This window comes from Odocoileus virginianus, chromosome 30 (genome assembly GCF_023699985.2).
Source record: "Odocoileus virginianus isolate 20LAN1187 ecotype Illinois chromosome 30, Ovbor_1.2, whole genome shotgun sequence".
Lineage (NCBI taxonomy): Eukaryota > Metazoa > Chordata > Mammalia > Artiodactyla > Cervidae > Odocoileus > Odocoileus virginianus.
The window spans coordinates 37,883,015-37,907,481 of NC_069703.1; the positions used below are offsets into that span (position 1 = coordinate 37,883,015).

Here is a 24,467-nt window from a genome sequence, read left to right on the forward strand (position 1 = left end):
CCCCCCTCTCACAGCCTGAATGCAGAGGCCCAGGGACCAAGCAGTGGAAATGAGGGTGGCTATTCTATGATTCCAAATAACCTGGAGGAATTTTTGCTTTCCCTCTCTCGACTTTGTGTTCAGTGGGCCTGGAGGGAACACAGATGTGGTTCCCTGAAGTCAGAGGTAGAGTCTTCCTTCTGGTCATTTTGAACTCTGAATATTGCTTAACTCAAATGTAGAGAGGGGATCAAGTGTACCAGGTAGGGTGATGAATCTAGAAAAGGGAGGGTGGGCAGGAAAGCCACGTCTAGAATCCGGAGGGCTGACAGCGCTTCTCAGATCTCCCATGTCTAATAGTGACTGCGGGAAATGGCAACCCAACAAACCGAAGACCAATACAAACCTGAATTCCATAGGAGTAAAGACTGAGAACACACACACACACATTATAAAGACCCAGATACACACACACACACATTGTAAAGACCCAGATACACACACACACACATTGTAAAGACCCAGATATACACACACCCACACACACACACACAATTGTAAAGACCCAGATACACACACACACACACACACACACACACACAGTCAAGACCCAGAAACATACACACACACACACACACATTGTAAAGACCCAGATACACACACACACACATTGTAAAGACCCAGATATACACACACCCACCCACACACACATTGTAAAGACCCAGATACACACACACACACACACATTGTAAAGACCCAGATATACACACACACAGAGTAAAGGACCAGACCAGCCAAAGTGCTGGCAGCTGGTGAGAGGACCATGGAAGGGGTGGGAGGAGGAAGGCATGACTGCTTACACAGGTCTTGCGACCAGCTACAAAAAGGGGGGCTGGAGCAGGTTTCTGCTGTTATCCCTCGTCTACTGTCTTGTTGAAAGAGCCTTGATGATGACTGAGTTAGGTTCCCAGTGAGTGTGATTGAAGGATAACGATGATGTGGTAAGACAAGGATATGGTGGGCTGATGAAACTTTTTTCTTCCTGTTAGGGATGAGCTTTCTTTAATAAACTCTTAATTTTAAGAATTGAGGTGAAATTCACATAACATAAAACAAGCCATTTTAAAGTGAACAATCAGTGGCACTTGTGCAACCATCACCATGATCTATTTTCAAAGCTCTTTCATTCCTCTAAACGGCTAAATCCTGTAGCTGTTAAGCAATAGGGACACACATTTTTCATCCGAAGGATGGCAGTGAATGGTGAGGGGGAGGAGAAGGAATGGCTCTGCCTTCTCTCTAACCCTCTCCCCTTGTTCCACTACTGAAGGCTCATCTGTGTGAACCGCGCTCAGTGAAGTTGCTAGCTGCCTCATTTCCCTTTCCCACGGGTCTGACCAAGGGGAGGCACCAGCAGGATCAAAGTCAGGGTATTTCTCCTCTGGCTCCCTGCCTGGCAGGGGCTGTGTCCTGATCCCTGTGGCTGCAGCGCCAGCAAGGCAGCCCCTCCCCGTACTAACAACTTCTTCCTCTTGCCCTTCAGCTCCCTGTTGATCCCCTTGAGTCCCATCCCTGGTCATGTTCCCTTAACCCTGCCCACACCTCTGTAAGGAATTCCTTAGTTGAAGGTTCTTTAGTAACCCTTTGAATGTTCCATCCATTTCTTGCTGGGACAGTTACAGGAATGGATGATGTGGCCCCTCCCTATGGTCTTTTAGACACCGATCACTTCAGATTTTATGGATCAAACCAGCTCCATTCACAGGTCCCAAGTCTGGGCAAGGAGAGGCTATCCTCCGCAAGGCAGGTCCCAGGGGTGCCTGGGGTGTGTGCCAAGGCCTCACTGCCCTCTGGTGGCCAGCGCCTGGAAGTGCACCCCACGGACCCAACTTCAGCTGAACTAAGCCCAGGCACTGTGCTGAGACCACTACACCCCTGAGCACGTTCCATCCAGGGGTGAGTGTCCCCACTTTACAATGGAGGGCCTCTCCCTTGCCCGTAGCATAAACCAAAATCTTGACCGTGGGCTGCCAGGTCCCACCTTCACTTCCCTGCCTCTCTGACCCAGCCACACCAGCCTTTCCTCAGCTCCTAGGGTGTTCCCATGTACGGCTCCCAGTTAGAATATTTGAGAACTCACTCAAACCTTCTTCACTGGGTTAACCTCTGCTCATCCTGTAGTTCTCTCCTAGGATATCACATAGGAAAGTCCTGCTCAACACCCCTCCTTCCCTTGTCACACAGAGAGACACAGAGACACACACACACATACATAGGTACACACACACAGACATAGATACACACAGACACACACACAGAGACACACAGGCACATAGATACACACAGACACACAGGCACACACACAGAGACACACAGACACAGACATAGATACACAGACACACACACAGACATAGATACACACAGACACACACAGATACACACACAGACATAGATACACACAGAGACACACAGACACACACACAGGCACATAGATACACACAGACACAAACACAGACACACAGAAACACACATACACAGACACAGATACACACACAGACATAGGTATACACAGACACACAGGCACACATACAGACATAGATACACACACACACACACAGACACACACACAGATACACACACACACATAGACACACATAGACACACAGACATACAGACACACACACATAGATACACACAGACACACAGAGATACATGCAGAGACACATAGACACTTACATAGAGAGAGACACACACAGACACATAGATATACACAGACACGCACACAGATACAGACACATAGATACACATGGAGAGACACAGAAACACACACAGGCATAGATACACACGGACATACACACAGAGACACACAAATACACACACAGAAACACACAGACACACACACACAGGCACATAGATACACACAGACACACACACAGATAAAGACACATGGAGACACACACAGAGACACAGAGAGAGACACAGACACACACACACACACAGATGCACAGAGACACACAGACACACACACAGAGACACATAGAGACACACATACACAAACACACAGAGACACATAGATACGCACAGACACACACAGAGACACACACACACACACAGCTTTCCTGGCAGGACTGATGAACGTTGCTCTTCTTCAGAAGGAGCCTGAGGGCTGGGCGCCTCCTGCTTTGCTCACACCCGTGTCCCGGGTGCTGGGTCCACAGGAATCAGCACACCAACACCCGACATGGACTGTTCTCGGTGCCGGCCACCGAGCCAAGCCCTTCAGGTGCCTGGGCCGCCCTCCTCCCCCCAAGTCCCTGGTGCCCAGGAAGCAGCCCTCAACTCTATCAAAAACTCACACGATTTATTAGAATATGAAAAAGACTCGGTCTCTTCTGTACAGGCGGCAGAGCGGCAGCAGCTGGAGTGGCTTTGAACGTGGTTGTCAGCGTCACCCTTGCACGGTGACTCCTGCCCAAAACAGCACTTACATGGAGAGGAGGGGGAGATGAGCGCCCACTGCCCAGCCCACTGGGGAGGGGGGTGCTCTGACTATTGCACGATCCTGGGGAGAGCAGTACCCTAGAGAGAAGGACAGAGACCACTAGGCCTGGGCCCGGCCCATGGCGGCCATGGGAGCAGGAGTGCATTTCTGTGAGCAAAGGCCTCTGGGGGCCCAGGACTCCGCTCACCCACCAGCCCTGGCCAGTGAGAGATAGGGGACACCCCCGCCCTCCGAGGACAGGGCGCCACAGCAAGCTGATGCAGTGCTTACAAGAGAGGTTCCAGGGGCCAACGGGGGCGCGGAGGGGGCGGAGAGAAAGAACAGGCCAGCAGGAGCTGAGGGTCAGGCCCAAGAGAAAGAAGGTCCCTAGAGGCCCAGCATCTATGAGTTAGAGAAAGTCATGATTGGGGTGTTCGTGTGCGTGTGCGTGTGTGTGTGTGTGTGTGTGCATGTGTTGGAGGCGGGGTGGTGAGGTCATTTCTGAAATCAGAGCCCTGTGCACAGACAGAGGACTGATTTGGGGAAGAGTGTTGGGCAGACAGGCACGTATGCGGATGAGTGATGCTCTGGAGTAGGATGGTGGGAGTTCTGTTCAGGCAGGGGTTTTCAAAAATGTTTTAAAAACAGGAATGCCCTCTGTGCAAATAGAATCGTACATGGAAGTGTGAACAAACAAAACAGATACAAAGGCAGCACTCTCCGGAGCTCCGATCAGCAGCCCCTGAAGGGCCCAGTGGTCCCCGCTGGAGCCCAGTTTGAGGGAGCTGAGTCCCAGCTCCAGCCAGAGCTCAGAGGTGCCCTCAGCCTGCAGCTCTGAGTAAGGACAGGTCAGGTGAGGTGGCCAGTGTGAGAGCCGCCAGGAGGACGGCATGGCTACGGGTCCCCAACCCCTCCCCAAGTCCACGGGTCCCCGACCCCTCCCCAAGTCCGACGCCTGGTCCCCTAGTCTCTTCCCTGTTAATGGAGGCCCCGGCTCCTTCCCTTCCCAGGAGGGACCAAGGCTGAGCCAGAGGCTCTTTGGTTAGAAACTAAGATTGATTTGAATGAGCAGGGTGACGGAATGGGAGGGGCCCCGCGGAGGTCTACGGGACTCGGAGGCCCTGGTCCAGGTAGGGAGAGAGCTTGGCTCGGGAGGGGGCAGGTCCGCCTCCGATGGATGGATCAGGAAGGCAGTTCTGGCGGGAGGGAGGGTGCTTCCCGGGAGGCGGGGGGAAGCCGTGCTGCGGTGGGGGCTGTGGGCCCAGCTGCCATGCGGTGGGGGAGGGCCAGGGCCAGTCCAGGTCGGGAAGGACGAGGGGAACCCCCCGCCCCACCAGCAGCCCCGGCTCTGGTGGGAGAGTCCGTGGTGGGAAGGGCACCGCCCACTGGCCCCCCAGTGCTACTGGCCCTTGGGGATGAAAGGCTCTCCCTCCCCAGGCTCGGGGTGGGGGCCTGGGTCACTGAGGCAGCGCTGTATCCTCTGAGAGCTGGGGCTGTCGCTAGGCGCCGGGGTGAAGACGTCGTCGGTGCCCGGGGACGAGGGCTCCTTGGTCCGCATCGTGAGGCCCTCGTCAGGGTCTTCGTCATCCTCCTCCTCCTCGGCCAGCCTCCCCGGATCTCGGCTCAGCCCTAAGACCTTGCCCTTCAGCTCCTCGTTCACCAGGTCCACAGACTCGGGCGACTGCGGGGAGGCCGGGTCGATGGTGATCACAGGCAAGTCAGCCTTGGGCTCATAGGCCAGCGGGTCTGCGAACCAAGAGCAAGGTGCAAGCTGGCTTCCGCCCCCGAGCCCTCCCAGTGCGTGGCCCACCTCTGCCCGCAAAGAGCCTGCCTGTGAGTGCGGTGATCCTGGTATGCTTCCAATCACTCTACACGGGCCTTTTACGAGCCCTGTCACCTGGCCAATAGTTCCTCCTCCCCTCGGACTGCACTCTCCCAGGTGGGACTGTGCTCCCCTGCTCAGCCCAGGGGCTCCCATAGGAGTCCCTGCTCGGATGAAGAGTTCAGACTCCTTCCCGAGCCACCCGTCCTGGAAGGCCTGCCCTTGGTCCCGGACATGTCGGAAAGCCCAACAGTGCAGCCCACTCTGGCCTCCCCAGAGGGCACCCGGCTCCTCAGCATGAGCCCCCTCATGGAGCACTCTGTCCCTGGGGAGGACAGCAGGGCCACTCTTCTGGGGGGCTCCCCCTCTGGTGAACCCCCAACTCCACCTGATATAGGAGGAGCTCACGGCTTGGGAGGAAGGCAGGGCCGGAGAAGCCTGTCCTCTCTGCAGACCCTCTGAGGCCCGGGCCCTGATGGAGCCTCATCTTCAGGAGACAGTGGCCCCGTGCCCAGCCTCGAGGCCCGTCGCCAGGGCCCCCACGCCCTGCCTTACCTGAGCCGATGCGGGCCCGCGACATGGTGGGCGAGTCCAGCTTGTGGGCTGGCACCGTCAAGTAGTTGTTGATCTGACAGAGGAACAGCAGATGGGGGTAGGGGGTGGGAGGTGAGCAGAGGCAGCCCCCCTGGACGGCGCCCCGGGCCGTGGCCACACAGCCTCCTTTGTGTGCCCAGGCGCCCGCTCCCTCTCCACCCATGCCCGTGGTGAGCCTGGGCCAGTGCTGGGTCCTGAGGGCTTGGCCCAGCCTCTTGTCAGGCTCTGGGGTGACCTTGAACACCCCCACACTGTCCCACCTCTCCCATGGGGACACCGGCCCAGCCTCTAGCTCCAGCCCTCATCTGCCCCGAGGACAGGCCCATGGAGTCAACTCAGGATGTCACCCAGGCCCTGGACAACCCCCGGGATTCCCAGTGGAACACGCTCCGACTGAACTCAGCTTATCTTCCTTCCAAACCGGCTCCTGCCTCAGTGTCCCCTCAGCCACCCCACCCGCCTACCCCAATCAAAGGCCAGACGTGACCCATGCCTCCTTTTCCCCTTCCCTGGGTCCCACCTCAAACTGGTAACCAAGTCTCGCCACTTGACCTACATGTCCCTTGAATCTGCCTGCTCTTCCCCTCACCCCGCCACCCCACGAGTCCACCCACACCCCTTCCCATGTGCTTCCCTTCTGAGAACACTTCATGACTTCTCCATGCTTTGGAAGGAAGCCCAAACCTTTAATGCCCATTGACAAGCTTCCTTGAAAGCTGAGCCCCCTCAGTCTGTGGTCAGGAACTTATGCCTAGTTTCTTTCCTTCTGCCTGGCCCTTCCCCTGTGACTCTCATTCCTAAGCGCACTCTGACCACTTCCTCGTTCGAGGTGCTCAGAGCCCCGTGCACTTCCGGTTCTGCCCGGGGCCACTGCGTGCAAAGCTCCGTAAGGGAGGGACTGGGCTGATTCACCATCCGATTCATGGAGGCAATTCTGCCGCTTGGCACTTAGGGAGAGCTCCACAAATATTTTCCTGAACGAGTGAATGAAGGCATGTGTGTCTTACTTTCTGATTCTGAGCCTTAGTTTTCCTTTCCTCTGAGCCTTAGTTTTCTCACTAGAAAATGAGAGGTTAGAGCAGATGGATAGACTCTTCTAGATCTGATACCCAAGGACACAGTGGGGAAGGGGGGCCTCTTTGCTGCTCTGTGTGTAGAAGAGGTGGAGAAGGCAGCTTTCTGGAACCTTCCCTGGGGCTCAGCGTTTGAAACACGTGGGGTTTGTGTGTGTGTTCAGTTGCTGAGTTGTGTCTGACTCTTTGCAACCCCATGGACAGGGAAGCCTGGAGGGCTACAGTCCATGTAATTTTCCAGGCAAGAACACTGGAAGAGGCTAAAACACCAGATGGGAGAGGCTCTGTCTCCCAGAGGGCTGCGTGGTGGTGGTAGGCAGAGGAAGAGCCCAGGTTCCCAAAGGCGGGAGCTGGCTCCAGCTCCGGACACACCTTCTGCTCCAGTTGCCGGGCCTTCTGTCTCCGGAGCAGCATCTGGTTCCAGGCCTCCTCGTAGGGGTCGGCCACCAGCGTGTGTCTGTTGTAGGACCGCAGCTGTGGAAGGAACAGCTGTCAGGCAGGCCCGGCCAGGCCCTGGAAGCTGGGCCTGGAGGGTTGGGGTGGTTCCGGGCACGTGGAGCGGAGGAGGGTGGGGTGGGGTTGGGCAGGGGGTGCTCCTCTGCAGTCAGTGAAGTGGGCCGGGTGGGGAGCAGCCCCTCACCCGCTGTCTGGTCTTCTGCAAGTTGTTCCTCAGGATTTTGCGGATCTCTTCTTCCTTGTCCTTGGACAGTGCTGGCAGGATGCGCTCGGCCGGCAGGGACTTGGGGTGGATGTTCCTGGGATAACGGGGCACAGATTAGAAAATTCCTGGGACTCTGGGGGCTGGGCCAGGGCCAGAAGGGTCCCCTGGGGATGAACCGGTTGGGTGCGCCAAGCCTTGGGTCCTCAGTGTGGCCTGCCCGCCTGGTGAAATGACCCAGGGGCCCGCTCCAGGTGGGTGTTGAGGGGTCGGCATGTGGCTTGCAGAAGCGTCCGGGGCTGGCCACTAGCACTCACTGCATGGAGACGGTGGAGACGGCCGACGGGATCTTGCCCATGCCCCCACTTTCCACCAGCTCGATGGCCTGCTTCATCTCCATCTTGTGGTAGAAAGCGATGAGCTGGGGCTCCTTGGAGCGCTCGCCAGCTATCAGACACTTCTTCACGTACTTCTTATTAAAGCGGTTGAGCCTGGTGGGAGGCGGGGGGAGATGGGTGAAGCCGGCTCCCGCGATGGGACGATGCCCAGGCCCCCGGGGGAGACCCTTACCTGCCCCTCCCCGCCCTCCTGCCCACCAGGCCTGCCACCTACTTGTCTTTCCAGTGGTGGTGGCCGTAGTGGCCACAGATGTCCTCGATGCCTGTCAGAAGGTGGTCCAGGAACTGAAACGTGCCCAGGGCCAGGTCAAGCCTCACTACTCGGCTCCTCCCGGACCAAGACTCCTGAATGGGCCCCCCACCTTCCACCCAAGCGCTGCTCTGCTCGGCCCAGCCCTGTAGTTCCAGAAGCAGCCAGGAGGTGGCAGCCACACCCCACTCATCCTGAACCCCTGTGGCCCCCTCCAGCCCTCTGCCACTGGGGCCCGGCTGAACCCTCTTCTCTGAACCCACTTGTGCCCAGCACCTGGGACAGGTTCCTGCAGAGGCAGAGACAGCATGACGCCCCCACCTCAGGTTCCTGGCTGCTCACACCGCCCCTCCCTATGGGGTGACCTGGTGACCTCAGGAGGCGGAAGGACCACCCCGGCACCGGATGAGCGAGGAGGGGCTGACTGAGGTCATGGATGCAAGGCCTAGCTGACCCCCGGCTCCCTAAGCCTCCTCCTACAACACAGGGCCCAGGCCCAGCTTCCGGTACCTGCGTGTGGATCTCCTCGTTAATAGATCGCTTCGTTTCTTGCTTTTTCTTCACAGCCAGCAGGTCTACCAGGGGCCGAATGGTCATGCCCTGGGGGGCGGGTGGGTGTCAGGCACTCCAGTTCTGCCACCCTGGCAGGGAGGCCACAGAGGTCCCCCACCCTAAGGTCCCTGAGACTGGGATGCCCTTTGCTCTGACGTCCCCAATCTCCCAACATCCAAGCTGTGCTTATATTAAGCCCACTTCTTCCTGAAGACATAACTAGGGGTTTCACATCCAGCCAAGTGACTCACACACAGGTCATCTAGCCCGGGCCAGAGTTCAAGCGTGAGCTCCACCACAGATGTGTTCTGTCACCCCAGGGAAGTCAGGCCTGCCTAACTGGGAGGACCACCTCTGCTCTGGCCCCCTTGCAGGTTTGTGACCAGAAGGACCTAGTAAGAAGAGCAGTAACTAATCTAACTGCACCCTTGTCAACTGCCAGGGCCAGTGGTGTTTTTACTAGAATTAGCATTTCAATACCTACAATGACCCTAAGAGGTAAGCCCCTTCCTTGACCCCATTGTACAGATGAGGAAACTGAGGCTGAGGGAGGCTGAGTAACTTCCTAAGGTCTCACAGAAGTAGTAAAGCTGGATTCAAACTCAGGCAGGGAGGTCCCTACCTCAATGCTTTCATTAAAAACTGGCTTAGTAAACCATCGGCATATACAACTGCAAAATCAAGGTGATAAAATGTTTTTGAAGATGGAAGCAGGGCAAGATGACCAAAGAGGTAACCTGTTCTCCTTTTAAAAGACAGAAGGCAAGTCCAGCCCCAGGAAGTTTGCTCTATACTGTTTTCTCTGGAGAAGGCAATGATGCTTCCCATTGAGGGCTTGTCCAGCGTTACTATTCAGGAAAGATGGAGGGGGTGGTAGAGAAACACATAGAGCAAACACACAGATGAAGTGTTTCTCACTTGCCCAAAGTCACGGGTCACATAACGAGAAATGATTTACATCATCTCAGGCTGGGCTCCCTCAGGGACTCAAGGGGTGGGTGAGGTTCTCAGCTAAGCCTGGGTTGTTCAAATGCATAGAAATTATGGCCAGGAGGTGGAAGGATTCTTTAGGATCATCCAGTCCAGTCCCTTCACTTCACAGATGGGGATCTGAGAGCCAGAGAGAGGAGGAGAATCTTTCCGGGGTCACACTGATAGCAGAGCTCAGGAGAGCTCTGGCTAACGACTTCCTACTGCGCAGCTCGGGGACCTTTTTGCCTTTCCAGTCCCCGTGGTGTGCTACTGTCCCCATTTGACTGATGGAGAAGCTGAGACCCTAAGATATTAAACTGCCTCCCTAACTCCGGGAGTTGGTGATGGACAGGGAGGCCTGGCAGGCTGCGGTTCATGGGGTCGCAGAGAGTCGGACACGACTGAGCGGCTGAACTGAACTAAATCCCTACCATGAGCTTCATGGCCCTGCTGAGTGGACCCGCCCCTGTGAACGCTACCTGGGCTCCTAACTAAGCTGGGCAGCACCACTCCACAAGGACGCGTGATCCAACCCTCCCTTTACAATTGAGCACAGTGAGGCCCAGAAAGGTGGAGAGGCTTGTCCAGGGCTGCACGAGGTACTGGAGGAGCTGGAACTACAACCCATGCTCCCCGCTGCCCCCCCATCCCCTCTCAGTCATGTGCTTCCTCTTTCCTGGCAGAGTCAGGGTCCCCGGGCAGGGCTGCTCCACCCTGTCCAGCACCTGCACAAAGACGGTGAAAAAAATGACGGTGATGATGGCCGTGAGGAACAGGTCACACATAGGGAAGTGCTTCTTGTCCAGGAGGTAGCCCAGAGAGAAGGCGATGGCCCCTCGCAGGCCCCCGTAGGCGATGATGAACTGGTCCTTGGGGGTCAATTTCACGATGCGGAACTTGTTGATAAACCAGGTCAGGCCCAGCACGCCTGCCAGGGAGGGGAAGTGAGGGGTCAGACTGTCCCAGCCCCTCACGGCTTCTGCAGCTGGGAGATTTCTCTGTCTGGAGGAAGCCGCCACTGGTAAACCCACCCAGCTCACTCATATCTCAGGTCCCTCAGTTCAAGGTGCTCTAATCCCTCCATCCAAGAATTGGGTGGATCTTTAAGGGGGTCCTTTAATCTGGGTATACTTTAGGGACATTACAGAGGCCTCCAGGGGCTGGAGGGCAGGAGGGTATCAGGAGAAGAGACGAGACAAGACTGGCTACAAGTTGATACCTATTAAATACGATAGGTACACGGGGCCTATTTTTCTATGTGTTTGAAATTTTCTGTAATAAAAAGTTGTTTAAAAATGCTAGGGCTTCCCTGATGGTCCAGTGGTTAAGACTTCATGCTTGCACTGCAGAGAACACAAGTTCAATTCTTGGTTGAGGAACTAAGATCACACGTGCAGCATGGCCAGAAAAAAAAAATTGCAGAGGGAGGTTGGAGTCCAATCTCAACCCCATAGCCCCAGAATCTCCAGAGGATGAGGCCCAGGATGAAAGGGTTTTTAAGACAGCGCAAGTTAAGTGCCACGCCCGGACCTAACCTCAGAGAGGAGGTGAGATCCACCGGTGGTAGCCACACTGTCACCGAGGTAATGTGTATCTGGAAGGTGAAGCAGTTGCCCAAGGGCCTGAGGCCTGGTGCCCAGGGGTGGCCTGGTGCACCCTGGGGCTGGCAGCCCCAGTTGGGAGGCGCTGCAGAAGACTCGGCAAGTGCCAAAGTCACACGTGGGAAGAGGCTGTGCAAAGACCACAGGGCTGAACACAGATCTGGCTCTGGGGGCCTCAGTCTCCTCCTCAGATACCGAGTGGCTCAGAGTCCCAGGGCTGCTGAGGCCTCTTCCACCCGCACACCTTGGCTGTCTCCCCTCTGGGAGCACAGCCCTCTGTCCTCTCCAGGGCCCATCAGGGTCTCGGTGCTGCAGGGAGCTGAGTGGGGAAGCCCCCTGTCCCAAGCGGGGTCGGGAGCAGCCCGGAGCCAAGCCTGCCACCTCCACACACAGCATGCACCCAGCTGCCACGCGCACACACACCCCTCCCTGGGCCCACGGCTCACCCAGCACTCGAGCGATGAGGCAGAAGAGCAGGGTGCTGATGACAAAGGTCCAATTCCAGTGGTGGGAGCCGGCCACAGTGGAGACACCCAGGAAGATGAAGATGAGGGTTTCGCTGACGCTGCTCCACATTTTGAGGAAATACTTGATGGTCGTGTGGGACTTGTGGGAGATGTTGGCCTCCACGTAGGGGCGCATCACCACGCCCGAGGCAATGAGTCTGGGGGTTAGGGGAGGAAAGAGTGGGGAGCGGGGTTCAGAGTCGAGTCGCACCCTCCCAGGGAGCCTCCAGCGCCAGGGAGGTGGGCAGGGGCCGGGCGCCTGAGGTCCTCTCATGGGTCAGACGCCCCTGCCAGCTTCCAACCTCTGTTCTCAATCCTCTCAGCCAACCCTGCAGATGCAGGCATATTCTGGCATTTTCCAGATGAGAGATCTGATCCATGCAGAAATAGTCACCTGCCCACGGTCACACTGCCAGGGAGTGGGAGAGCTAAGACACGAACATAAAAAGTTCTGCCCGGCTCCGAAGCCTGGGCCTTCTCCCCGAGGCCACACGGCCTCTCCACCTCACAGGGGTCAGGTCTCTGGCCATAGGTTTATCCTCCAGAGTGTGGTATCCCCTTAACACCTGGGGTCCCCACAGGGAGCTGTCTTCTGAGCGGCAGCCCAAGCCCTTCCCAGCCTGGTGCCCACACTCGGGCTCCACTCCCGCTGGCCCAGCCTCCTCATTGTCTGCCCCCATCCCGGTCCCCCAATCCAGCCTTGGCACTTCCAGTGACCTCCCCTAGTGGGAGCACCTTGACACAGCTTCCCCCCCATCCCACCAACCCCGACTGCAAGATGCAGCTGGGGTCTCAGGACCCCCACAGCAATGGAAGCCCCAAGCCCCCTCGCTAGAGCTGCTGAGAGGAGCAGTGGGCCCTAGTGCCTGCATCCGGCAACCGCCAAGGGGCTTCCTTTGTAACAAAAGAATAGAACAGCTGGGCTGAGGCCTTCCAGAACCTTAAACTCCATGCTTCCAGGCAGCCCCGAGACCTGAAGCCTGGATCCAGGGGACTGGGCCCTGGGGAGCTCCCTTTGACCCTCAAAGCCCTGGGGATCTGACTTGGCAGCACCCCCCCCTACGCCATGCCCAGACTCACGCCATGATGCCCGACAGGTGGAAGAGCTCGGCTGACAGGTAGGCCATGTAGCTGTAGAGGAAGACGAAGAGCGGCTCGATGACGCGGATGTGGGAGGTGAAGCGGGAGGTGAAGGCTGCGATGACCCCGTAGACCACGCCCACGAACACCCCGCCCAGGGACACCACGAAGAAGCTCAGGAAGCCGAGGATGATATCCACGATGCCCACGCGGTCGTAGTTGGCAAACTCCTCAAAGAGGTGATACAGGACCTGCGAAGGGTATGCAGGCTGGTCGGCAGGAGTGTGGGCACCCTGCCCCGTGGCTCCCGGGGTTCACCCGGGGTGGGGCCCTGCCCCGTGGCTCCCGGGGTTCACCCGGGGTGGGGCCCTGCCCCGTGGCTCCCGGGGTTCACCCGGGGTGGGGCCCTGCCCCGTGGCTCCCGGGGTTCACCCGGGGCGATTCTGTCCCCTCTGCTGACCACGGCAGAGGTGGCAGAGGGGTCGGGGGCCAGAGGTCTTCAGGCCTGCAGCGGGCTGTGCAGAAAAAGAGCCCAGCTCTATAGCCAAACCACCCGGGTTGAAATTCTGACTCTGCCGCTCCCCAGCTGTACACATGGAGCAAATGACTCAATCGCCCTGGGCTTCAGTATTCCTGTCCAGAAAATGGGGGCAATAGTACCGACCTCACAGGGCTACTGTGAGATTCAATTAGTTAATGAAGGCAAGTTGCCTATCACAGCATTAGCTGCTATTCACCAAGTTCATTATGCACATCCCTGACTGGATTTTGGTCCTTCCTTTAGCACAAAGCTGGGAAAATTCAGATAATGAACTAGAACAGGACTTCTTAACTCCTTAAGCTTTCTAAAAATACAGTCGGCCAGCCCATACTCTACTTGGATTGTCTGGAAGTGGGACCCAGAAATCTCTGTTCAACAAGGCCCCAGAGGGCTGCAATGAACCACCAAGTTCAGGCGCCATGGACCCAGAGGCTCTCCACGGCTTCCCCACCTCTGGGCCGGGGAAATAAACGGTCATTGTAACACCACCATCAGGCTTTAAGTGGCACTTCATACACTGTAAAGCCCTTTGATTATGGTCATCCTGTTTGCCACACAACAGCCCCATGAGGTAGGCAGGCTAACGATGCTTGTTCCCTTGCTAAACTAAGGCTCAGAGTGGTAAAGTGACATGCCAGAGGGCCCCCCCAATCCCTGCCCGGGAGCAACAGAACTGGGCCCAGAGCTTGGTCCCTGCCAGCAGTGGATGGGCCTCCCAGGGGATCCAGCTCTGAGGTTCTATCTACCTCCTCTTTGGTGCTGGCTGCCTGGCCTGCTCCTAGACAGCTCTGCCCAGAAATCAGCTGGGGAATGTCCAGGCTGAAGGACAGCAGAGGGAGTGGGGAAGAGCTTGGGGACCCCAAAACAGACCCTCCAAAGCCCCCAGTACCTGGGCCACATGTGGAAGCAGGGCACCTTTGCTCCAGGGCCAAGGCCTGAGGCCACACAGCTTGGGGCAGCCTTCAGCCCTACTGTCTGGGTAATGGGGCATTCACACCCATGCCCAGAGCTCTAGAAAGGGCCCAACTTGGGCAAGGCAGGGAGGGGAGATGTCAAGCACTGGCCAGTCCCCCATGCACCTGGACACAGCCATCTGGGAGACAGGGCAGGGCTCTGGCAGTGCGTTATCAGCCCTGGGCTACCTAAACCTACTCCTGGCCTGAGGAAATGCTCAGGTCCCTAAAGTGCGCTGCCTGGTCCAATGGGGCAGGTACAGAGGGCAAGGTCCTCATTTCTGGCCTGGCATTGTCACTGGGACTACAGAGACAGAGTAGCATAGTGCTAAGCACCTGGACTGGGGACTCAAGACTGTGTAGATCTGAACCCCAGTTACATCATTTACCAGCTACTATGATCGTGGATGAGTTCCTTAATCTCCCACTGTCTCAGTTCCCTCACCTGAAAAACTGGGAAAAATCACCGTGCTAACCTCATGGAGTCTGTGCAGATTCGATGAGACAATACATGATCAGACAGGAAGCACGCAGTGAACACCAGCAATGACCACCACCACTGCCCCTGTCTCGGGGAGGCATGGCCACAGGCCCACGGTGGCCAGAATGGGGCATCCACTCTTGCAGCCACGCCCCACTGTTCCCCAAGAGTGCCAACCTGAACCCCAACATACACCCAGATCCTCTGGGGCGGGCTTCATCTCTGGCACCCACTGCTTTTGCAGATACGAGCGAGTGTGACTCCCGTCAGAGCCCCGGGAGGATGGCAGGCTCAGGACGACGGTCCCTGCTCCAGATGGGGAAACAGACCGACGTGGCAGCCATGGGCAAGGGCGGGTGCCCGAGGAGCCAGGACAGATGAGCCAGTCCGTGGCTCCCCCAGCTTCACAAGGAGCTGACGGGGGCGCCAGGGGAAGAAGAGGGAGAGGAAGCTGAGGCTGCCGGCAGGCAACCACCGCTGTCGGCAGCTTCTTTGGGGTGTGGCTTCCTGAGCGGCTGGGAGTGAGGTGGGAGTGCGTGTGCGAGCGTGCACAGGGCGTGCACATGGGTCCATGAGTTTTCCTGTGTGGGCAGCTGCTCTCTGAGGGCTTCAGCCAGGAGGGGGATGTAGGTGTTTGCACAACACGAGTGTGCACATACACGTATTTGCTTCCTGAGGAAGCCGGCTGGGAGGAAGGGTATGTGCAAACATACACAGCCTTGCCACATGCAGACCCTGCGGTGGGGGTGTCTGTCCTCACTAGACCTGGGAAGAACGCACTAACTACTCTGCCACATCCCAGCTGTCAAAGATGAAGCCCAGAGAGGTACACTCACATGCCTAAGGTCACACAGTAGGCAAGTGGCCAACCCAGACTGACCCACTTTACTTGCCACCTTCTGGAGGTTTTAGAGACAAGGTTCCTTTCCATGAATGCTGCCCCCAAACTCTGTACAAATTAAATGCTAACTTAAGACACGTGTCTCTGTGTGTGTGTGTGTGTGTGTGTGTGTGTGCGTGCATGCATGCTCAGTCATGTCCAACTCTTTGGCTATAGCCTACCAGGCTTCTCTGTCCATGGGATTTCCTAGGCAAGAATACTGGTGTGGGTTCCTCCCCCGGGGGATCCTCCCAACCCAGGGGTCGAACCTACATCTCCTGCATTGGCAAGTGGATTCTTTACCACTGAGCCACCTGGGAAGCCCTAGCTTAAGACACAGCTACCATGAAAGCTAAAATGCCCCTCAGAGACTAACTGGTCTATAAAGGGTAAACTGAGGTACAAAGAGGATAAGTCATTTAATCAAGATCACATCACAGTGCATCAGGGACAGAGCACACGACCTGGTCAGGCCAAGAGCTCAGGCCCTGCAGTCAGACAGACCTGGCTTCCAATTTCAGTCCTACCTATTTTACTGAGTTATTTAACCTCTTTAAGCTTGACTCCTCCTCTGCAAAGTGAGACTAAGAAGCACCTCTTAACGTAGTCAGGAGGATAACTGAGATAATCCCTGCTTGTGCCCAGCACGATGGCCGCACATAGCAGGCAGGACTGGATACTTGCTGTCTTACTATCATGAGCGGGGGGATGTGGGATTCACTCTGCACCTGGACTTGGGTCTGGGTCTTGCGCGCCCCGGGGCATGGTCCCTGCCTCTCACCACAGTGACGGCGTCGTTGAGCAGGGACTCCCCAAACACAAGGATGTGGAGCAGCTCGTTGATGTGAATCTCCTCGAAGACAGCCAGCACGGCCACGGGGTCCACGGCCGAGATGATGCTGCCAAACAGCAGGTTCTCCAGGAGGCCGATGTTGTTGATCTGCTCACCGCCCACCAGGCACACGGCGTACATGAGGCCGCCCAGGAAGAAGGCGTTCCACAGCGTGCCCACCACGGCGAAGATCAGGATGGTGCCCAGGTTCTCCGTGAACTGCCGAAGCGGCAGGAAGTAGCCGGCATCCAGGATGATGGGTGGCAGCAGGAAGAGGAAGAAGACTTCTGACTGCAGGATGGGGGGCGTCTCGCCCACGCCCTTGATCAGACCCCCCACCAGCAGCCCCACCACAATCAGCAGGCAGCTCTCTGGGACAATGCTCGAGATGGTGGGGATCACGTGGAAACCTGCAGAGGGTGAGATAACGGAAGTCCGTGGACTTGAGGGGAGCCAGGAGAACAGAAGGCTAGGGCTGGGGCTGAAGGCTAGAGGTAGGACGAAGAGGGGCTCAGGCTTGGTCTCAAGGGGCCGCTCTGTTAACTCTCTGAGCCTCAGCCTCCTTGCCTAGAGCTGATAATACCAGCCTCACAGGTTAACATAATGCACTTATGGATTATGTTTATACATAACTAAGTGATGTATAAACTACATGATGATGTTGTTGAAGTGCTTTTTTCAAAGGATATACAGATGCTCTCTGTCACTGTCATAAAGTAGGAGAAAGAAGCAGGTCTATATGCCTCCAGAAAGCAGAAATTATACACTGATTACCGAGGCTCCAAGTACCACCCAGTTCCCTGACTGCCCCATCTGCCCAGGTTAGAGTAGGGGTCCTTCTCTGGTGCCTTCCCCTCTCACAACTTCAATCTGCAATCCTGAGGGCATCACTTAACACCTGAACCCAAGTCATCAGTCCGGGCACAAGTTCAGGGAGACGATGTAAGCTCAAGACCAGGCCTAACAATCGAAGAATTCTGTCTAAGGGAAGACATCAAGATCCCCATCACGGAGGCGTTGAAGCAAAAGGCAGACAATGGTTGGTGAGATGACACAGGAGACAGGAAGGAGCATAGAGGAATCAAAGGCTATCGGCGCAGGAAGGAACCTGGGGATCATGCTGCCTGGGCCAGCAAACGTGCAGCACGCACGCAGCGACTTCCAATCCCAGCTTTGCGTGCTTTCCTGCTGAGCCCAGAGAGACGCTCAGGAAGCCGGCAGCAATCAACGGGTTCTGCGCATGAGACAAAACCTGTTTGCCATCCTGTTTCTCACCCAATTCCATCCATTTTAAAAAAGGGGCAACTGAGGCTCAGGGAGGGGAAGGGACTTACCCAAGGTCACACATCATCAGTAGTAGAACCAGGACAGAACCCAGGTCTGACCCCACCGGCTCCTATCAAACTCCCCCGTTCTTTAGATCAGCCCCTCCTTTCTCCCCATTAAGGTGAAAATGCCCCTCTGCCTGAGACCCACCAGCCATCTCCCCAAGCCAGGTCCCAGCCGGCAACAGCGGCAGGCCACCCTCTGTAGCCAGCCCACTTGGTTACAAACCCTGAGCTGGGAAGCAGCAAAAATCCCTTTCAGAGAGGGGCCCTCTCAATGCCAGCTCTACCCCCAAGCTGCTCATGAGTCTCTGGTTTGTTTTGGGTGGGGAGGTGGGTGGAGAATACCTGGGACATAACCCCCAAGGTCCGCTTGGTAGGATGGTCTGCTTGCCACTTTGCTTGCAGTGGAAGCTCTTGGTCTCCTCCCCTCCTTAGCTTGTAAATTCTCTGAAGGCAGATTGCATCTCTGTTTATGATTATGTCCCCAGGGTTGGGGATAGAGGAGGCGCTCAACAAGTATCTACTGAAATGCAAAGGGCTTGGCCAGGACCACGTGAATCGATAACATATCTGACCAGGCCTCCTCCCTCTTTATCCCTGAAGAACTTTGGGAGGGAAGACGAACATCCCTCCCCAGGCCCAGAGCCCTCCTGCTCTCAGATACTGATCTGGGTGGTGCTAGCACCCACTACAAGTCAGGACTCAGTACACCCTCCAGGCCCAGAGCCTGTCACAGTGCCAAGCACCTAGGAGATACAATCGAATCACGCTGGAAAAAAAAAAAAACACATCTCCATCCTAGTTCAGGAGACTTCAAAACAGACCTGACCAAAAGTCACTGCTTTTAGGACTTCCCTGGTGGTCCAGTGGTTAAGACTCTGTGCTTCCAGTGCCAGGGGGTGTGGGCTTAATCTCTGGTCAGTGAACTAAGATCTCACATGCTGTGTGGTAAGGCCAAAAAAAAGTCACCATTTTTGTTGAAAAGTCCACTCCTCTTACCCTGCCACACCCATCCGTCTTTGACTGTCAGTAACCCTCAGGGTTCACGTGGCTGGTACACTGCGAAGGGCTAAGTCAGGCTGAGTCCAAGTCTCCCTTGCTCTAAAGACTAAAGTCCAAACTTTCAGCATGCCCTTCCTCATGAGGTCTTGCTCATGTCTCATGGTCCCTGCTATCATTTTTTTTTTTCCACCTCGCCATGCAGCTTGTAGGATCTTAGTTCCCTGACTAGGGATCGAACCCAGGCCCACACAGTGAAAGCACTGAGCCCTAACCACTAGACCACCAGGGAATTCCCCCCACTGCATATTCTAACATTTCAACCTTGACAAACTCCTTGCAATTCGCTCAAGTGAGCTATACCCTCTTTGGCCTGCAGAATTTTGCCTAGTCCAGTCTGCTTGTCCAGAACACTATTCCTCTACCCACACTGTTTGTGGCTGACACCATATCCTTCTGCCTGCCTTCTCTTCCAGGAAGCATTCCCTGCCAACCCCTGCCTGCCTGGGCTAGAGCAGGAGTCCTCTGGTGTGTACCCCATCATAACCTTCGACCCACAGTCATGACCCGGATTCCTCTTTCTCCCTGACACCCAATGAGGTAGACAATGCAGGCAGAAGCAGTGAAAGAGGACAATGGCACCACGCCTGGGACCTGTATCTGCCTTGAGGGAAGACAGGACAGCATGGGGCTTGGGGGAGCCAAACGCAGCCAGCTGACCTTCTCAACTCCCCACCCCCACCCCTGAAACTGAGCAACAAGAGCTGCCACAGGAGTAAGCAGAGTCTAAAGAGGCAGCCCAGGGCGAGTGGAGGACAGCAATCACCTCCACCTAGCTTGCTAGGCTTTGAAATTGACTCATCACCCTCTGTACCATCCATCCAATCCAGAGCTTTTCTGCCTGCAGGAAGTGCCAGGCAATGCACCAGAGACAAGTAAGCCTCAGCCCATTGGGGGAGCAGAGGGATGATTGTGTGTGTGTGTGTAACACTCCAAGAGCAATAACATGAAGAATACTCATTAGTCCTAAAGGTGCACCAGGAGCCAGGCACACATCACCTCTTTAGTCCTCACAATACCAAGCCCTGTGGGATAGGTATTGTCCCCACTTTGCAAAAGAGAAAGTTGAGGTTTGGCAAGGTTCAGTAGCCTCCCCAGAGTGCAGGGGAGGAGCTCAACTCTAGCTCAGAGCACCTCACTTCTTTAAGTGAGTCGGTCACCACAGTACCCGGGGCTGGTGCCCTGTCCCTGGAGCAGAAACCCCAGGTCTTCCTGTGTCAGCCCTGCCTCTCGGGGAGCATAATCCTGGGCCCTGACGGGCAAGGGGCGGGGAGGGGAAGGGAGGAAAGTCTGGGATCCACCCTGGCTCCTGGCCTGCGGGTAGGCTGCATGTTACTGGAAAGCAGCTTCTGAGGGAGGGGTGGATTCTGTCATCAGGCAAAGTGGAAGGGGGCCTGACGGCCTGTTCTGACTTGTCCCTCTCCCAAGGCCGACTCCACCGGTTGTCCCCACCCTGAACCCCAGACACTGAGTGAAGTGAAAGGGAGACAGTTGGGTCTCTGGGCCCTTGACCAAGACCCAGCATTGAGGCAGGACCCCAAGATGCCACGAAATGAGGCAAAACTTCTGGGCCAGAACTTGTGACAGTGGTGGTGTCACCAAGATGGAATCGGGGTGGGGCAGAGGCCACCAGACTCAAACCCAAGCCGTGAGAGCCGACACAGACCTCGGAAGCCACCTAGATCCTCCATCACACGGTTGGGGAAATGAGACGCAAAGAGGGGTGGCGACCTGTCAGGTCACGGCCGGTCCCACCATGAGGACCCGTGAAGCTCAAGTCCAGGGATCACTTGAGCCACACGGCCTCCTGCTGGAGGCCCCACATCTCCCAGAGCAAGGACAGGAGGAAAAGGTCTGGAATTCAACATCTCCCGGCCACGGGGCCAAACCGCTGACACAGTTTGGGGCTGGGCTACAGTCCATGGGGTCGCAAAGAGTCAGACATGACTGAGCGACTTCACTTCCCTTTTTAGGTGAAGAGGCAGCAGCAGGGGAGTGGTCTTTCTCACTCTGTCCGGCGTAGGAGGCAGCTGGGCAACTGGGGGCACACACATATACACACTCACTCTAGCTCTGACACACGCTCACTCTGCCCACTGTCTGACACACACACTGTCTCACATTCTCTCTCACGCACAATCCCCACACTCACTCTCTGACATACTCTCACACAGACTCTGACCACACACTTATTCTCTTACACACCCATGCACACTATCATCACCTACATTCTCGCTGTCTCTGACACACATGCTCTAAAACATTCATACTCAACACCCCCCCTCCCCGGCTTACAGATACACACACATACTCTTTCTATGACACACACAGGTAAACTGAATTTTACACAGGTAAAAATTACACAGGTCAAAAATCAACCACAGACTGATGGCCGGCTCTTGGTCCCCGGCAGCCTCTCTGGACTTCACTGTGAGAATGTTTTATTCACATCCCAGACCGTCCCCACCTGCTGAGGCTGGGTGCCATGCAGCAGGCAGGCAAGACGGTCCCACGTCACCCTTGGTTGCCAGGGTGAAGGGATATCCCAACCCCACTGGCCGCATCTCTCCCCTGGCCTGGCAGTCAGAGGGGCATGCCAGGAAGCAGGGCCTCCCTGGCCCCCCAGAGCTGGGTCAGCAGGGACCCAGGGGCATGCGAGGGGCTCTGCCGCCCTAGTTCCTGGCCTGAGGACTGCTCTGGGGCTGCAACTCGGCCAGGTCCCAAGGGATTCCCGGTTGCACAATGATTCCATGTCTTTAACTCCCTCTTCAACTGCCCCAGCAACCAGTCTCCGCTACAGTAATGAAAGGTGATCCCTCCCAAGGAGAGCCTGGCGCTCGACAGCTTACAGCAGCTTGCTCTGCTATGTCTAACTCACCTGTACTTCACCAGGCTCTGGGCCGTCACAGTCACCATCTCCCCATCTTAGAGAGGAGGAAACTGAGGCACAGAAAGGCGAAGCAACTTGCTCAAAGTATAGTGGCTGGCAACCAATTCAAAATCCAGGCAGTCTGGCGCCACTCTGGGTTCTCAGCCACTTGTCACATTATCCCTGGTTTTATTCTCATTTTGTTTCTAAGGGGCGCATCAGAACCCAGGACTGAAGAGCCCCAAAGCAGTTCCCAGGGACCGGAGGTGGCATTTCTTTCCATGAGCTCTTCTCCAGGGAAGTCTCGCCGCTGCTGTTTTTCCACTCAAGGAAAGACCTTGGGGAACCCTTCCATTTTTTCAGGCTGCCCCCAAAGTTCCCCAGTTAACTCAGCCGGAAGGGTGTCAGTCTTCTCCTAAACTCCTAGGGCAGGATGAGAATCAGAGGGGCTCCGACTCTTCTCGAGTCAGATTTCTTCTCAGTGCTGACTCTTCCCACCATCAAGTCAACTCTGAGGTCCAGATGCAGCTGCTGCCTCAGTAGGCTTGCAGCCAGACCAGCAGAGACAAAGATGTGCGGCACTCGCCACTCTGCCCTGTGTTATAAGCCAGATGTAGTCTCTGACTAGTTTGGTGACTTTGGGCAAGTTACATCTCCTACCCTCAGTTTCCCCATCTGTGTAAAAACCTATTTCAGAAGGTTTCTGGAGCCCAAGAGGACCTAATAAGGGTAAAGAAAGGCAAACATTGCTGACCCTCAATGTTGGCAAAAAGTGGTTCTAGTATTATTATAATCTTCAAAATCAGGTTTAAACTAGGTTTAACATGAATCACTCCATGTTATCATGACCTGTTTGTGTGCACTTGTCCATCATTTAGGATGGACAGCACTTTAAGCTCTGCAATAGTGGGAACTTTTTAAGAGTCATCTAGGTCTCCAGGTGTCAGCATAGAGTGGGCATTAACTATTTATGATCTGAGATAAAACTGACTTTCAGATGTGAAGTATGGGGAAGAGGAAGGAGGTGGGAGAGACTCTGAGATTTCAAGAGTAGGTGATGCTCCCAGAGCAGGGATCATCTGAATTAGGCTTTGAAGGATCAATAGAAGTTTGCCAGAGAGAGAAGGAAGAAAAAAGCCATTCTAGGGTCTGCATTACAAGTACCCTGCAAATGGATGCATGGATAACAGATGAATGAAAAATAAGTAAAGAAAAAGACAAATAGCAAGGCTGAATTCACCAAGCCTTTGCCAATATCCAAACATGAGAGTTGCTGAGATTAAATGAGATGGTATATATAAAACACTTGGCACAGTACCTGTTACACGTGTCTTTGAGTCTCGATCCCTCCTGTCACTGGGGTGATGATGAGTGACCTGGGTACCCAGTGACCAGGGGAGCTGTGTTTTAGAGCTCTGGCCCACAGAAGACAATTTTTAAAAAATGTGCCCACCCATTAAGATCATGATTCATTTAAGATATAATATCTAGCATAGAGAAGGAGAAAAACACTTATTGGACACTTAAGAGGGTTGGATGCAAGGCCTTCACATATCTCCTCTCATTTCATCTCATATCCTGACACCCATTTAATAGATGAAGAAACCGAGGCTCAGAGAGATGAAGTGACTTGCCCAAGGCCGCAGAGCTGGGAAGTGGCAGAGTCAGAATCAGAAACCAGGTCTCCAAATCACTAGTCTTTGTAGCAGGCTGCATCAATGAAAACTAAGCCTGTGAGCATCCGAGGAAAGAGAAGTCAAGTCTGCAATGTGCCTCCCCTGCAAAGCAGCCAAAAATAAACGTGTTCCAAGTACCTGGAGAGGAATCGTCCCCCATGCCAGGGGAGTCGGTCTCTCTCTGTGCCTTACCCATCATTCTTCCAAACGGCACCTCTATCTCTGGCCTGTTTCAGTCCACATCTCAGGGAGACAGGGTCCCACTCCCTGGGAACATCCAGTCTGGGTGGGAAATTAGCTAATAAATCAGCTGAGAACATAGAGCATACGCTGGGCTCCCTGAGGCATAGGGAAAAGAGGACTCAGTCAGATCAAAATGTGGGTTTGAGGCCCGGCTCTGCCCTTTAGTAATCAGGAGGCTTGGGCAAATCATGAGGCCACAGATGGGCCTCGGTTTCCTCGAGTGTACTCCAGTGAGAACCAAGGGACTGGACACCGAAGCACCTTGTACCTTGTGATGTGGCAAACAAACTTCGGAGATGATCAATAAAAGAGAAGTAAGGACAGAGATGGGCTGGAGGGGACAGGGGGGTCAAGGTGACTTGAAAGCAATAAGCAGAGGGATGCTGCGACTGCTGGGCCTACCTGGACCCCTTACAGGAGAGGCTGTGATCAGGATTTCGGGTTGGTTAATCCTTAGCCCTTAACCTCCCGTCCCGATCAACTCCTGTACTCCAATTGCTGGAAGTCCCCCAATCCCAGCTCTGCGCACACAGAGGGTAATCCTTCACTCTGAACTTCTACCCATCTTTCAAAACCTAGTGCAGGTGTCACCTCCTCTGGGAAGCCTTCCCTGAAAGCCCAGGCTGAGTCAGGTGCTCC

At 55.4% G+C, this 24,467-nt stretch overlaps 1 protein-coding gene across 1 annotated transcript in view; it reads right to left on the reverse strand.

Annotated features, from left to right (window-relative positions):
- Nucleotides 1-3,319: 3,319 nt before the first annotated feature.
- Nucleotides 3,320-24,467, reverse strand: part of SLC9A1 (solute carrier family 9 member A1) — a 50,836-nt gene continuing 29,688 nt past the window's right edge. The window contains exons 2-12 of the mRNA XM_020909167.2: nt 16,603-17,063; nt 12,967-13,217; nt 11,827-12,044; nt 10,505-10,707; nt 8,766-8,855; nt 8,220-8,290; nt 7,925-8,098; nt 7,590-7,704; nt 7,322-7,423; nt 5,838-5,910; nt 3,320-5,206 (exon numbers count right to left, since the gene is read on the reverse strand). Coding sequence (XP_020764826.1) covers nt 4,860-5,206; nt 5,838-5,910; nt 7,322-7,423; nt 7,590-7,704; nt 7,925-8,098; nt 8,220-8,290; nt 8,766-8,855; nt 10,505-10,707; nt 11,827-12,044; nt 12,967-13,217; nt 16,603-17,063 — 2,105 coding nt within the window. The 3' untranslated portion in view covers nt 3,320-4,859. The remainder of the gene's footprint in view (nt 5,207-5,837; nt 5,911-7,321; nt 7,424-7,589; nt 7,705-7,924; nt 8,099-8,219; nt 8,291-8,765; nt 8,856-10,504; nt 10,708-11,826; nt 12,045-12,966; nt 13,218-16,602; nt 17,064-24,467) is intronic.